We start from the raw sequence: 12,869 nt of genomic DNA on the forward strand, positions 1-12,869 counted from the left end.
CGGCGATCCACGATCCGGGCACGATCCGACTCACGCCGCGCTCCTGAACGCACCACACACATTTCGGGGGAACATACGTTTAATGTACATATCCGGGCCCATCCGCACTATCGTAGCACACACATCGGTAAAAGATTCTACGCGTCCTTCCTTCGATGCCTCGCGGGAAGAAAAAAAAACACGCGTCGTTCGAGGCTTGAGACGTCAGTTGAGGGATACTTCTTCAGTGCTCGCGGGTCTTCCTGGGCACGGAACGGAGAAGGAGGGCGTTAGCGAGGCACGTTCCAGATGGGATGAATCGCGATCCAAAATCGTCACAGCACGGGGGATGAATGGACCCCGCAGGTAAAACGGAGGAGGAATCCGCGGAAACGGAGAAGAACAAGGCTGTGGAGGCCCCGATTTTTTCCCGCGTGCCGTTCTTTTCTGCACGAAACCCATAGCGTTTTTTCTCACACCAAAGAACACGGGAGAAAAACACGAAGAGATATGTGGGAGACGATGGGGGTGAAGGTGATCAGTGCTGACCTGTATTCGCCCTCGGCGGCGACGGCGAGCTCCTCGATTTCGCCCTGGACGCCGGAGAGCGCCTCGGCGGCGGCATTGTAGTAAAGGAGCTGGGCCTTGGTGAGCTCGTTCAGATTCTTGATCGGCTCGGGCTGTTTCCAATAACTCGATCAGTCACGGTCTCAGGGGCGATTATATATAAATATATATATGCAGGGATGCGCGTACGTTCTCGAGCACGGTCTTCATGAGCGTGATCGCGACCTCGGTCTTCTGCACGAGGTCGTCCTCCGCGTTCTCGACCTCGAGGCGGGCGTGCTCCTGCTTGGCCGGGCTGGCCGACTTGAGCACCTGCTTGGCGGCGTCGAGCTCGAGCCGGCTGGCGCGCACGGCCTGGCGGGCTTTGACGGCCATGTTGATGCTCGTGTTCAGCGTCTGCTGCCAGGGCGCGAGGAAGGCCTGCTGGATCGCGCCGTCCTGCTGCACGCGCGCGTCGGCGATCTTGTCCCACGCGCCGGCGTACGCCGCGAGCGCGCGCAGGAGGCGGTCGGATTCGGGGAGGGGGGAGACGGCTTGGAGGGCGGCGCCGGCTTGGGTGGCGGCGCGGCCGAGGGCGTGCGGGAGCGTCTTGTGCTGGTGCGCGGGAGGGGTGGTCGGGGCGGGCGCGGGGAGGTTGGTGCCTTTGAGGTTGGCGGCGGCGAAGTTGGTGAGGTTGGCGCCGATGGTGGTGGAGAGCTCGGCGAGGGACTCTTGGATCTGGGTCGGGTAGTCGTAGGACTCGAAGGCGTAGACGTTCGTGATTCTGGATGTGTTTTTTCGGGGGGCGTGGGCTCTCAGCGAACGGCTGGGATACGGAGACGGAGATAGGACTGACTTTAGGAGGGCGACGTGCGCCTGGCGCAGCGCGTCCACGCGCGCCTCGAGGTCTTTGTACTCTGCGGCGCGAAAGGCGATGTGTTTCAGTCATTGCGAGGGCGGCGTATACGGTGATGAGAGTGCGACGAGACGAGGCGCGCGCGTACCTTGGGGAAGCTCGGTGATCTCGTCGGGCGCGACCTGGCCGAGACGCTCGCGCGTCGCCTGCACGCTGCTCTGGAAGCCCTTGCTGAGCTTGTTCGCGCTCTCGCCGAGGTTGAGGCCCTGGAGCGCCGTCGCCGCGTTCGTCCCGAGCCCGGTGAAGCTCGACTGCAGTTTTGTCCAGCCAGACATCGTGTTCGAAGATCGAGGATGGGTTGTTGTGGTGGAGGAGGACGAAGGAGGACGAGGAGGAGGAGAGGTCGCTGCGGTCGACGGTGACGACTGTCCGGGCTGCGCGATAAACGCGGTGCAGCGGGACCCCGGCGGGGCAGATGGTGGCGGTGTCACCCCCTTTCGGGGTCCTGGACGCGCGTCCGAAGGTATGTACGCGTCACTTGCGACGGGGCGAGCGTAGAGCATACATTCTGCCTTTGAGTCCTTTTGGTCTTTCCGATCGACCGCCCCTCGTCGCCTGCGCCCTCTTCGACGCTTTACTACTCACAACGATCTCCATCTCAAACGACGGCGACGACGACGACGACGATCATGGCGGCTTCCACCTCGCACTTCCGCGGCGCCGGCTTCGACTTTTCGAACAGCGTGCGGAACACGTACCTCGAGCAGAAGGGGATGCCGCTGCCCAAGGCGACGAGCACGGGTACGACCATCGTCGGCTGCGTGTTTAGGGACGGTATCGTCCTCGGCGCCGACACGCGCGCGACCGAGGGCCCCATCGTCGCCGACAAGAACTGCGAGAAGGTATCGGATTCGCCCTCCCCCCCCCCCTTCCTCGGTCGCTTTAGAGAGAGAAAAAGGAAGGCTGACGATTGGCTCACGCTCCTAGATCCACTACATCGCGGACCACATACGGTGCTGCGGCGCCGGCACCGCGGCCGACACCGAGTTCACGACGCAGCTCATCGCGTCCAACATCCAGCTGCACGCTCTCTCGACCGGGCGCAAGCCGCGGGTCGTGACCGCGATGACGATGCTCAAGCAGATGCTCTTCCGGTGCGTGCTTTCGTTTTTTGTCCCTCCGACACCTCCCACGCTCGGGCTGACGGACGGACGGCGGGACGTGGCACGAAACAGGTACCAAGGGCACGTCGGCGCCGCGCTCGTGCTCGGCGGCGTGGACGCGACGGGCGCGCACCTGTTCACGATCCACCCGCACGGCTCGACGGACAAGCTGCCGTACGTGACCATGGGCTCGGGCTCGCTCGCGGCCATGGCCGTGTTCGAGAGCGGCTGGAAGCCCGATATGAGCGTGAGCGCCTCCCCCTTCCATCCTCCCCCCCCCTCCTCCTCCTCCTCCGCCTATTCCTCTTGCCCCCCGATCCGGACTGACACGTTGTGTATTCTTGGACGAACGATACAGCGAGAAGAAGCGCTGCACCTCGTCACCGCCGCCATCTCCGCCGGTATCTTCAACGACCTCGGCTCGGGCTCGAACGTCGACGCCTGCGTCATCACCGCGTACGTTTTTTTCTTTCTTCGTTCCTTCCCCTCCCCCATCTCCTCCTCCCGCTCGCACCTCACCTATACGTCATACATGAATAACGCGACCGTTTGCAGGAACAACACGGAGATGCTGCGCAACTTTGTCAAGCCGAACGAGCGCGAGGCGAAGGAGCGCAGCTACCGCTTCCGGCGCGGGACGACGGCGTGGAAGAAGGAGGAGATCAAGAAGCTGGTCGTGAGCGAGGAGGTGACGCCGATCGCGGCGCGGCCGGGCGAGGCGATGGACACGGATTGAGATCCGAGAAATGTACAGGGTATCTCTCCTCGTCGTCGTCGTCGTTGTCGGTGTAGGATGTGATGTCTTTTTTTCGTTTGTCGTCGACTCCGTTCTTTTTTCTTCTTGCGGTGATGAAATAAGGGATGCGTGGATGCTCTGCGCGTCGACGGTGGTAAAGCAAGCACCGCTTGATCACGATAAGATGCTCGAAGCGTCGATCCCTCTCATGCACAACTCCTCTCGACGTATGCAACCAATGTAGTTTGCCTCTGACCCTATCCTGTTATCTTCGAATCATGGCCTATACGTCCATCCTATGTAACGAGCAGCGATCGACGACGGTAACGCTGGAGCTCCGTGCCGGCGTCCGGGACGGGTGCTCATCTCCGTGCTGCCATGTGTGCCTGATCCGCCGTGATTGTCGGCGTCGTGCCATATGAGGGCCAGCCTCCTCCCCGCTCCGCGTTAACGTCCTCTCTCGGCTCGGATCTTGCAGCCGTGACATAAACAGCACCGCGACTCGAACGCCCAACGGGTCTTCCGGCGCACCGACACCGACACCGACACCAACGACCACGTATCGAAACACCATACGAACATCGTTTTCCTCGACTACAGCTAAACCAACCCATGACACTGCACAAACACGCGCGCAAGCTCGACGCGACCCTCCGCCGGTCGCTGTCGACGCCGGCGCGCGTCACCGTCGGCCTGCGGCGCGAAGACCCGTCGCGCGTCTGGGAGCGCCGCTGCCCGCTCACGCCCGCCGCCGTGCGCGAGCTCGTGCACGAGCACGGTGCGCGCGTGCTCGTCCAGCCCTGCGAGCGGCGCGTGTTCGACGCGCAGGAGTTCGTCGAGGTGCGCCCCGCTCTCCGCTCACCGCTCACCGCTCTCCCCCACAACCCCCCCCCGGCCACCCGCGTGCTTTTGATCGTGAGGCTGACGCGCGCCCGGTTTATGGGACAGGCGGGCGCGGAGATACACCCGACGCTGGCGCCGGCGCACGTCGTGCTCGGGATCAAGGAGCCCCCGCTGCACGAGCTCCGCACGGACCCCGTCCCGTCCCCGTCCCCGTCTTCGTCCCCGTCTCAGCTCGTGCCCCGCACGCAGCTCATGTTCTCCCACACGACCAAAGGCCAGCCGTACAACATGCCGCTGCTCTCCCGGTTCCTCGCGGGACACCCCGGCACCCGTACGTTTCATCCGCTTCCCCCTCCCCCCACACGCTCCGTCACGGCAATCGGCGCTGACGGGTTCCTTACTGCGTACAGCCGACCACGATCCAAGGCTGCTCGCGCGTCTGGTCGACTACGAGCTCCTCACGGACGCGGAGGGGAAACGCACCGTCGGATTCGGGTGGTTCGCAGGAGGTGAACGATAGCCCTCGCCTTGCCTTGGTATACTCTCGTGCCGTTTTTTTGTTCTCATCCGACTTGTGTTGCGCAGTGGCCGGCGCGCTCGAATCGCTCTCCGCGCTCGCCCAGGCGCACCTCCATCTCGGCGTCGCGAGCCCCTTCCTCGTACGTCGCGCGCCCCTCCTCGCTACCTTCCCTTCCCCCCCCCCCACCGGTCCCTTCTTTTCCTTCTCCTCCCTCCCGATCCGCCCTCCACCCCCTCCATCCCGTCCAGCGGCGCTGACGTCTCCAACTCATGCAGTACACCCCCCGCCCGCACACGCAACCCGACATCCCGGCTCTCCGCGCCTCGCTCCGCGCGATCGGCGCGCGCATCGCGGCGCGCGGCACGCCGCCGAGCATGGGCCCGTTCGTCGTCTGCGTCACCGGGTAGCCCTTTCTCTCTCGCTTTTTTCCCATCGTCCCTCATCGGAAAATCTTTTTCCACCCGCAGGAACGGCCAGGTCGCGCAAGGCTGCCTCTCCATCCTCTCCGAGCTCCCCATCGAACGCGTCCCCGCCTCGCGTCTCCCCGCGCTCGTCTCCGATCCCTGTACGTCCACATCCGTCCGTTCTACTACCCCCCCCCCGCCACACACACACACCCGTCTCCTTTTTATCTTCTTAAATGATAAATAATAAGTGGAGGGAGCTCATGCCGCGCCACCAGCAACCGACCTCCGCAAGATCTACCTCGTCCACGCGCAACCGGCGGACTACCTCTCCAGCTCCGTCTCCAGCTCCGTCTCCGTCTCCAGCTCCGTCCCTAGCTCGGGGTCCGGGTCCTATTCCCGCGCCGCGTACTACGCCGACCCGTCCGCGTTCCGGTCCGACTTCCACGCCCGCATCGCGCCCTACGCCACGCTGCTCCTGAACGGCGTCGGATGGGCGCCCGGCAGCCCGCGGCTGATGAGCACCGCGCAGCTCGTCGACGCGCTGCGCCGCGCTGGAGCGCTCGGGCAGCCGGGCAGGCTGGGCGTCGTGGGCGACATCAGCTGCGATATCGAGGTGAGAGAGAGAGAAAATCCATCGCCTTTTCCCCCCTCCCCCTCCCCCCTCTTTCGCCTCCACCCGCGCGCGGCCTTTTATATATTTATTTTACCCTAATCCGATTTTCCTACCCCTTTTATTATCATTTGCTAATGTAGGTTGGTTTTTATTTTATTTTATTTTCATAGGGCGGCTTGGAGTTTCTGACGCGGCCGTCGACGCTGTCCGCGCCGTTTTATACGCTGGCGCACCCCGCGGTGCCGGCGGGATTGCCGCCGGTGACGATGATGGCGGTCGATATCCTGCCCGCCGCACTGCCGCTCGACGCGTCGGCACACTTTTCGGGCGTGCTCATGCCGTACTTGCGCGCCGTCGTGCGGGGGTATCGCGGCGAGGGAGGGCTGGGGGAGGAGGAGGCGGAGAGGGAGGAGGCGTTGGAAAGGGCGACGGTGGCGAGGGGGGGAGGGTTGGAGGAGAGGCATCGGTGGCTTGGGGAGGGGGTGGGGGTGTGGAGGAGGAGCGTGGGTGGGAGCGGGGATAGCGTGGGCGTGGGTGTGGGTGTTGCTGGGGAGAGCGTGAGGAAGGAGGGGAGGAGGGGAGGGGCGGAGAGGAAGAAGAGGGTGTTGATGTTGGGGAGTGGGATGGTTGCCGGACCGGCGGTGCACGAGCTGTGTACGGACCGCCGCGTGGAGCTCGTTGTCGGTGAGTTGCGCTTTCCGCTACCTGGTGGACGGTGGTCGTATTGACCGACGTTTCGTGCGGATTGTAGCGAGCAACGTTGCGGCGGAGGTCGAGCGGTTGACGAAGCGACACGAGAACGCGAAGGGGATCGTCGTCGACATGAATGACAGAGAGCGCATCGGGAGGCTCGTTGCGGAAGCGGACGTCGTCGTCAGGTGCGTTGCGTTCGCTCTCCAGTCGCTCGCTGTCCGGTACCGACCTTGTGGATTTGCGTCCAGCTTGCTTCCGGTCCCGTTCCACCCGTCCGTCGCCCAGCTCTGCATCGAACACCGAACGCACCTCGTCACCGCCTCATATATATCGCCCCAGATGCGCGACCTTCACGAACAGTGGCGTCTCACCTCCCTTTTTATTTTCTGTCCAGTCCACGGCTGACTCTCGTACAGGGCCGCGGCTGCGGACGTGTTGCTCCTGAACGAGATCGGGCTCGACCCCGGAATCGACCACTGCTCCGCCATCAAGCTCTGCAACGAGATACGAGCGCGGGGGCAGCGCGTGACGTCCTTCGTCTCCTTCTGCGGCGGTCTGCCGGCGCCCGAGAACGCGGACGTGCCGCTCGGGTACAAGTTCAGCTGGAGCCCGCGCGGCGTGCTCGCGGCGGCGCTCAACGGCGCGTCGTTCAAGCTCGACGGGCATGTGAGCTCTCCATTCTGCTCTCTTCCCGGAATGGGGCGATGCTGACGAGGAGCGGCATCCAGATGCGCGAGGTCCCGGAGAGGGAGGTGCTGAAGCGCCACTTTGCGGACGTGCCGGTGTCGAACACGTTAAGGCTCGAGGGGATCGCGAATAGGAACAGTCTCAACTACGTCGACGAATATCCTGTCGGTACCCTTGACAATCTACGGACGCTGCTTCGCGGCACTCTGAGGTGAATTCTCATCAATTCATGCCTTCGCTCTTCTGTTCACGATACCTTCGTAGATATCCTGGGTACTGCGACCTCCTACAGTCCTTTAAAGACATCGGCCTCCTCGACACCGAGAAGACGCTCGTCCTCGACCACTGGAGCTCGCTCGCGCGGCAAGCCCTCCAGACGAAGCTGGCGCACACCATTCGGGAGAACGACCCGGCCTCGCTGATCTCTGCCATCGGTGACGCCGTCGACGCGCGCCACACGGAACCGCTGCTCGACGCGCTGGACTGGCTGTCCATGGCGCCCGGGCTGAGGACGCCCCCGTCCTCGGCGGCGGACGAGGCGAACGAGCTCCCGCCGCTCCCCCGCTCGCCCCGCGCGCCGATCGACCTCCTCGCGACGCTCCTCGCGCACAAGCTCCGGCTCGAGCCGACGGAGCGCGACGTTGTCGTCCTCGCGCACGAGGTGGGCGCCCGGTCCGGGTTCGGTGCCGGCGAGGGCCCGCTGGACCGCGCGGGCGAGGACGTGTACGCGTCGTCGTTGACGGTGTACGGCACGCCCGGGGAGTCGGCGATGTCGCGGTGCGTGGGATTGCCGGTCGCGTTCGCGGCGCTGGAGGTGGTGAACGGGGCCGTGGGGCTGAGGGGGGTGCACGGGCCGACGGATCCGGCGGTGTATAACGCGGTGCTGGAGGGGTTGGAGAAGGTCGGGTTGGGGATGAAGGAGACCGTTCGGAAAGAGGCCGGGTCGAGCGTGGAGAGGACGCTGGCGTCGGAATTTGCGTGAGAGGGACGCTTGGGGCAGCGTGGTTGGCATTTGAACAAACGACACAGCGCTGTATCATACTACATAGTGGTTGGATGTTTGATCGTAGTGAAAATGTGTTTCTTGTCGCTATGTATGGTCTTCGCGCGCGCCTAACAGGTTTGCCTGACTCCACGTCCGTCGCATCATGCAGCTCCCCATACCCCTGACTCCAGGGCTTGCTGTGCAACATTTCGAACTCAGATACCCCACAATACGCATGCTACAAAGATTGTCTCGCTTATCGGCTGCTCATCCTTCAGTCGAGCAACCATCGTTCCTCACGATTTGACTACCTGTCTCGCTCTGGAGATTTCGTCCGATTCCTTCCTCCGCCCGCCAAGTGTCGTACCGCGATACCGAGACCGCGTCCCGTGCACGAGCTACGTTTGCCGGGAATCCCCGGAAACACGGTCCTTTGAGTGAAGCGCGACGCAACCAGTCATTGCCCCCAAAGTTTCTTTCACCTACGTTGCAGTTGATACCAGCCTTCCAATTCGTTTATCGCCTCGGATCAGATGTCGTTGTCTTTCGTACCCTCTGGGTGCGCTGTGATATCGTTGAACAGAGTGATGCTTTGTACTAACACTGGAGCATTAGAGCATCCAGGGCATGAATGTAAGGAGTGCAACACTTGTGCACGTGAGGGAGAGAAAAGGGAGCGCGTAGCGCGCGACGAATCAGTTGAATCCTGTCGTATTGCAAAAGAACTATGCGCTACGATACAAAGTCTTCGCGTTTATATAGGTGTTGGGTCTTGAGGTGATGTAATTGATTCGTAAGGTTTGCGTCATTCTGTGCAACGAACTGATTATCCGTTACAATGAATCAGGAGCCTGGGATCAAACATGTTGACCCATGCCATATTCTCAATCCGTTGAAAAGGCCACTTGCGGCAAATTACTGCCCCGAGCAATCTCATAGGCGGTTCAAGTGTCCACCTGGCCCATGTTCTGTATGCTCGAACAATACGCGAATAAGGCATTCGTCAAGACTACAACGACCAACAAGGGCATAGGTGCGTCACCAACAGAGCGTACACGTATTTTGTCTGAGTTGTGTATTCACTTACTTTCACGTCTACTTAATTGCCGTTCCTTCTTCGGAAGCAGGCCCATACCCTGATTTACTCCACTGATTGATCACTAGCCTAAACTCGGGACCGCACCGTTTAAGCACATCCCGTGGCCCTGTTACTGAGGCACTGGGTTACGCAACCTCCGTTAAGATTGACGTTGCGCGCCACTCCGGAGACAGCGTTCCCGGCACATTCGTTCTGGACGTCCTGCGCGGCGGTGCACAGGTCAAACTCCGCAAACGCGCCGACATTGGCCGACCAGCTGATGCAGCACTGGTTTCCGGACGACGACAGGCAGAGGCTCCGCGGGGAGGCAGATACGGAGCCCCCACTATTGCAGACCTGGCCGATGAGCGTGCTGCACACGGACGCGATGGCCTGGTGGGAGCCGGAGCAGCTGTGGAGGACATCAGTCAGACCGTTTTTGCGGCAACGAGAGTAAATGTTACGAACGTAACGTCGTTGCTGCCGCACTGGCGGGCCTGAAGAGAGGCCGAGTTAGTCGGGGCATCATCGCCTACGATACCGTAGACGGTGAGGATGCCGTCGGCACCGAGGTCCTTCGTCGAGATAACGTATGCGTCCTCGTCGCCAACCTCGCGAACGATTGCGGCCATGGCGATGCCAAGGAGTGACATGAAGGCGAGTTGAAGCTTCATTTTTACAATTGAATACGTTTCTAGAATAGTTGTCAGATTGGAAACTGAGCTATGCGAGTAGAGAGGGGCGAACATCGGAGGACTCCCGAGTGCTGGAGGTCCAGGCTGGCTTTCTTGCGCATTGCACCCTTCATTTTATACTGTCCAAGGATCCAGGATTAATCTTTGGAAACGTGAGTTTCAATGCATCCTCGATGATCGATGGTTCCTTGATCTCTCACAGAGCGTTGAAAATTTTGTCCCGCCATGCATGACCATGGGTCTAGATCTGATGCACCTTCTCGGCCGTATGAGGTCCTCGAGCGCCGAGCTGCGGTCTTGTCAGAGGCGATACGGATTGTATGGCACCTTTTGCCGTCCCGAGTAGAACGGCCAGGTGAACAAGCGGATCGACTCGGATCTGTCCCGTAGGAGTACTCCATAGAAACTACAGTATATCCCTCTTCTTTTCAGTTCCATATCTTGCATTACCTACGCGATACCTGTGTTGGATCGCGTTTGACGTTTTCTATGGCATTATAGTCTGTGTAATGTTTATGTCAAGTCGACTATCAGTATCACAGGCTGTAACAGGTTATATGAGTGCGAAAGGGTAGTTGGACAGCATACGAGCGTTGTCATAGGCGGATAAAGACAGGTCCTCAAATGTCCCATGGGTTATTTATATGGTAGAATATGGATCATGCGAGCTTCATCCGGAAGATGTGGCGTTTATCCATGTGCATACGCCCCCGCCGCTACACACGGCTAGTCCAGAATAAGATGGCCCTTGTTGTTACATTGTTGGTGAAGCTCTCAGCAAGGTGTTTATAGTATATCCGTGGCTGCTTGGTGAACACAAGGTACAGTGAGATAAAATGCAAGTGTCATCATTGCGCCCACCCCTTTTCAACACCCCCCATTCCATAGCGACAGGACTCTATACGAGCGGGCTGAATCCCCTCTCCAGAATGGAAGCATATGCGATGTTTGTAAAGATTATATCGTGACGAGACAATGTTTCCGGAACATAAGACTTGTAGAAAGGACCTCGATGGACTTTGAGGGGGTATTTAAGGGATCATGGAGCTGTACCATATCGCTGCTTTAGAACTATTACTGGCAACTGCATGGGCATGAACAGAAAGCCGTCCGATCTTAAAGCCATGGTTGATCCACAAGAGTTAAACGAGAGGCCGAGTGACAAATGTGGATCGGTATTAGATCTCCCGGTATTCGATCTCCCGGAAATAATACTGACACCCTGAACGTGTAACGACATTATCACACACAAACACTTCACCCAAAGATGCCGCCCAGATGATGGGAACTTTTCAGGATCTTCACCCAGGATGTTATTTTTGGATGCAATTATGAACGCGAAGAGCGCCGAAGCGAATCTGCAGATCGCGCTATGCATGACTGTTGGCTGCGCCAAGGTGGGCCAGAGGCGACTCGGACCATTGTTGAATGTGAGCTGCATTGAAGGTGACGTACTGCGGCGGTATGGTCATTGGCAAAAGTTCACGCCGCAAAGCAGGCCGGGGGCGGGGGTCACACGAGACTAAGTCTCCATACTTACATCACGTATATCTCGGACATCTCTTTTTGAAACATGCGATCACATGCGGATGGAGCCCCCCCCCCCCACTTATCCTCCAGCTTGTGTCTCTGGCTCCAGCACCAGCTCCTGTTCAGGCGATGATAGATTCAAGTTTTGAGAGCATATAACAGATGATTCTCTGTGAGAAAAGTGGGGATGAGTGATTGCACGAGAGTATCATACTATGGATCTTCTGCCACAGTGTGAAGACGTTCAGGCAGCGATCCAGATAATAGTACAGTGGAAAGCAGAGATGGATTTTTGACATAATTATCGAATCTGAAAGCCCTCCAGTGCCGCGCAAGAAAAAATGACTACTTACTTCAAAGTCATTGAGCTTGCGCTGGATCTCGGCGAGCCGCCTGCGCTTGTCCTCAGTTCGGAACTCTTCCCCGCTACAATCTGGTTCTCGCTCATGAGATCCTGGAATCTGACCGAGGCATAGGCAGCGCTATAGTCAAGACCAGCGAAAAGCTCATCCTTCAGGGCGATACTTGCCGTATTTGACTGGGTGAGCCTTGCCTTCTAGAACCTCTTTCCGCTTCTGTAGCCCAATCACTTTTTCTGGAAAGGCGTGGGTACATATGTCACTTACGTGAGTTAGAAGCGACCACCCTGGCTTGCTCTCCACATCCGTCGCATCGCCCGATGTAATACCTGTTCCTCAACTCCTGACCAGATTGTACGACGCCAGCGGCTGCGATGTCTTCAAATACATCACAATATGCCTGCTACAAAGATTGTTTAGCTAGGCGTCTGCTCAATCTCCAATCGACCTCTCGCTCTCCGGAGCAGATCGCTACGGCGGACGAGCTGGACGACTTCACCTCCTACCTCGCCCAGGAGACCTGGTTCGACTTGCCCGAATCCATTCGCAATGCCTCATACGATAACCGAAACAGCATTCCGGACCAGGACACCCTCCGCCTCGATTCCCCCGCCTTCGCCGACACCTTGACATCCTACGGGCTCGTCCCCGACGCCAACGACGCCGCCGAGCTGCTCCGCAAGGTCCTAGAAGACTATATAAAAGAGCAAACGTCGCCGTTGCCCCCGTGGTCCGCGACGCGTACGACGGCGTGCGAGATCTGCGAGCGTGATGTGCCGCTAACGTACCATCACCTCATCCCGCGCTCGACGCACGTGAAAGTTATCAAGAAGAAATGGCATCCCGAGTCGATGCTCAATTCCGTCGCGTGGCTTTGCAGGTGAGTGGGTGAGCTTGGGCAACGAGGGAGTAACACCGGCGCTGAACGCGTATTATTGTAGACCATGCCATTCAGCGGTGCACCACGTCGCGCCCAACGAAACGCTCGCGCGAGAGTATCATACCGTAGATCTTTTGTTACAGCGAGAAGACATCCAGAAATGGCGGAACTACGCTGCAAAGCAGAGATGGGGCGTAAAGCGAGGATGAGTCCCGATGGGTTTAATAAGTACGTTACGGCTACGCAATCGCTGCAGACGATACATACCTATTCGATCTAATTTAACCGAAGGAGCTTGA

At 59.5% G+C, this 12,869-nt stretch overlaps 5 protein-coding genes across 5 annotated transcripts; 3 read left to right on the forward strand and 2 right to left on the reverse strand.

Moving 5' to 3' along the window:
• Positions 1 to 223: 223 nt before the first annotated feature.
• Positions 224 to 1,716, reverse strand: PUNSTDRAFT_47677 (uncharacterized protein; the record flags this gene model as incomplete). Its single annotated transcript, XM_007388564.1, has 5 exons — positions 224 to 242; positions 529 to 659; positions 736 to 1,309; positions 1,382 to 1,442; positions 1,530 to 1,716. The coding sequence occupies 5 exons, from the start codon at positions 1,714 to 1,716 to the stop codon at positions 224 to 226; spliced, it is 972 nt and encodes a 323-aa protein (XP_007388626.1).
• Positions 1,717 to 2,070: 354 nt separating this feature from the next.
• On the forward strand, positions 2,071 to 3,280 carry PUNSTDRAFT_77002 (20S proteasome subunit; the record flags this gene model as incomplete). Its single annotated transcript, XM_007388565.1, has 5 exons — positions 2,071 to 2,283; positions 2,369 to 2,535; positions 2,617 to 2,791; positions 2,903 to 3,000; positions 3,100 to 3,280. 5 exons carry the CDS (start codon positions 2,071 to 2,073, stop codon positions 3,278 to 3,280), a joined length of 834 nt encoding a protein of 277 aa, XP_007388627.1.
• A 612-nt stretch (positions 3,281 to 3,892) lies between these two features.
• On the forward strand, positions 3,893 to 8,025 carry PUNSTDRAFT_76716 (uncharacterized protein; the record flags this gene model as incomplete). The annotated part of the gene is made up of 14 exons (XM_007388566.1): positions 3,893 to 4,120; positions 4,229 to 4,454; positions 4,534 to 4,632; positions 4,709 to 4,782; positions 4,919 to 5,046; positions 5,111 to 5,195; positions 5,343 to 5,663; positions 5,834 to 6,203; positions 6,246 to 6,347; positions 6,415 to 6,541; positions 6,605 to 6,715; positions 6,773 to 7,022; positions 7,085 to 7,254; positions 7,308 to 8,025. 14 exons carry the CDS (start codon positions 3,893 to 3,895, stop codon positions 8,023 to 8,025), a joined length of 3,009 nt encoding a protein of 1,002 aa, XP_007388628.1.
• Positions 8,026 to 8,998: 973 nt separating this feature from the next.
• Positions 8,999 to 9,876, reverse strand: PUNSTDRAFT_55734 (uncharacterized protein). The gene is made up of 3 exons (XM_007388567.1): positions 9,854 to 9,876; positions 9,575 to 9,800; positions 8,999 to 9,518 (listed from the first exon to the last, which is right to left on the reverse strand). Exons 2-3 carry the CDS (start codon positions 9,778 to 9,780, stop codon positions 9,215 to 9,217), a joined length of 510 nt encoding a protein of 169 aa, XP_007388629.1. The 5' UTR covers positions 9,781 to 9,800; positions 9,854 to 9,876; the 3' UTR covers positions 8,999 to 9,214.
• Positions 9,877 to 12,064: 2,188 nt separating this feature from the next.
• On the forward strand, positions 12,065 to 12,779 carry PUNSTDRAFT_116630 (uncharacterized protein; the record flags this gene model as incomplete). Its single annotated transcript, XM_007388568.1, has 2 exons — positions 12,065 to 12,570; positions 12,632 to 12,779. The coding sequence occupies 2 exons, from the start codon at positions 12,065 to 12,067 to the stop codon at positions 12,777 to 12,779; spliced, it is 654 nt and encodes a 217-aa protein (XP_007388630.1).
• Between the last annotated feature and the right edge of the window lie 90 nt (positions 12,780 to 12,869).

Source organism: Punctularia strigosozonata (genome assembly GCF_000264995.1).
Source record: "Punctularia strigosozonata HHB-11173 SS5 unplaced genomic scaffold PUNSTscaffold_19, whole genome shotgun sequence".
Lineage (NCBI taxonomy): Eukaryota > Fungi > Basidiomycota > Agaricomycetes > Corticiales > Punctulariaceae > Punctularia > Punctularia strigosozonata.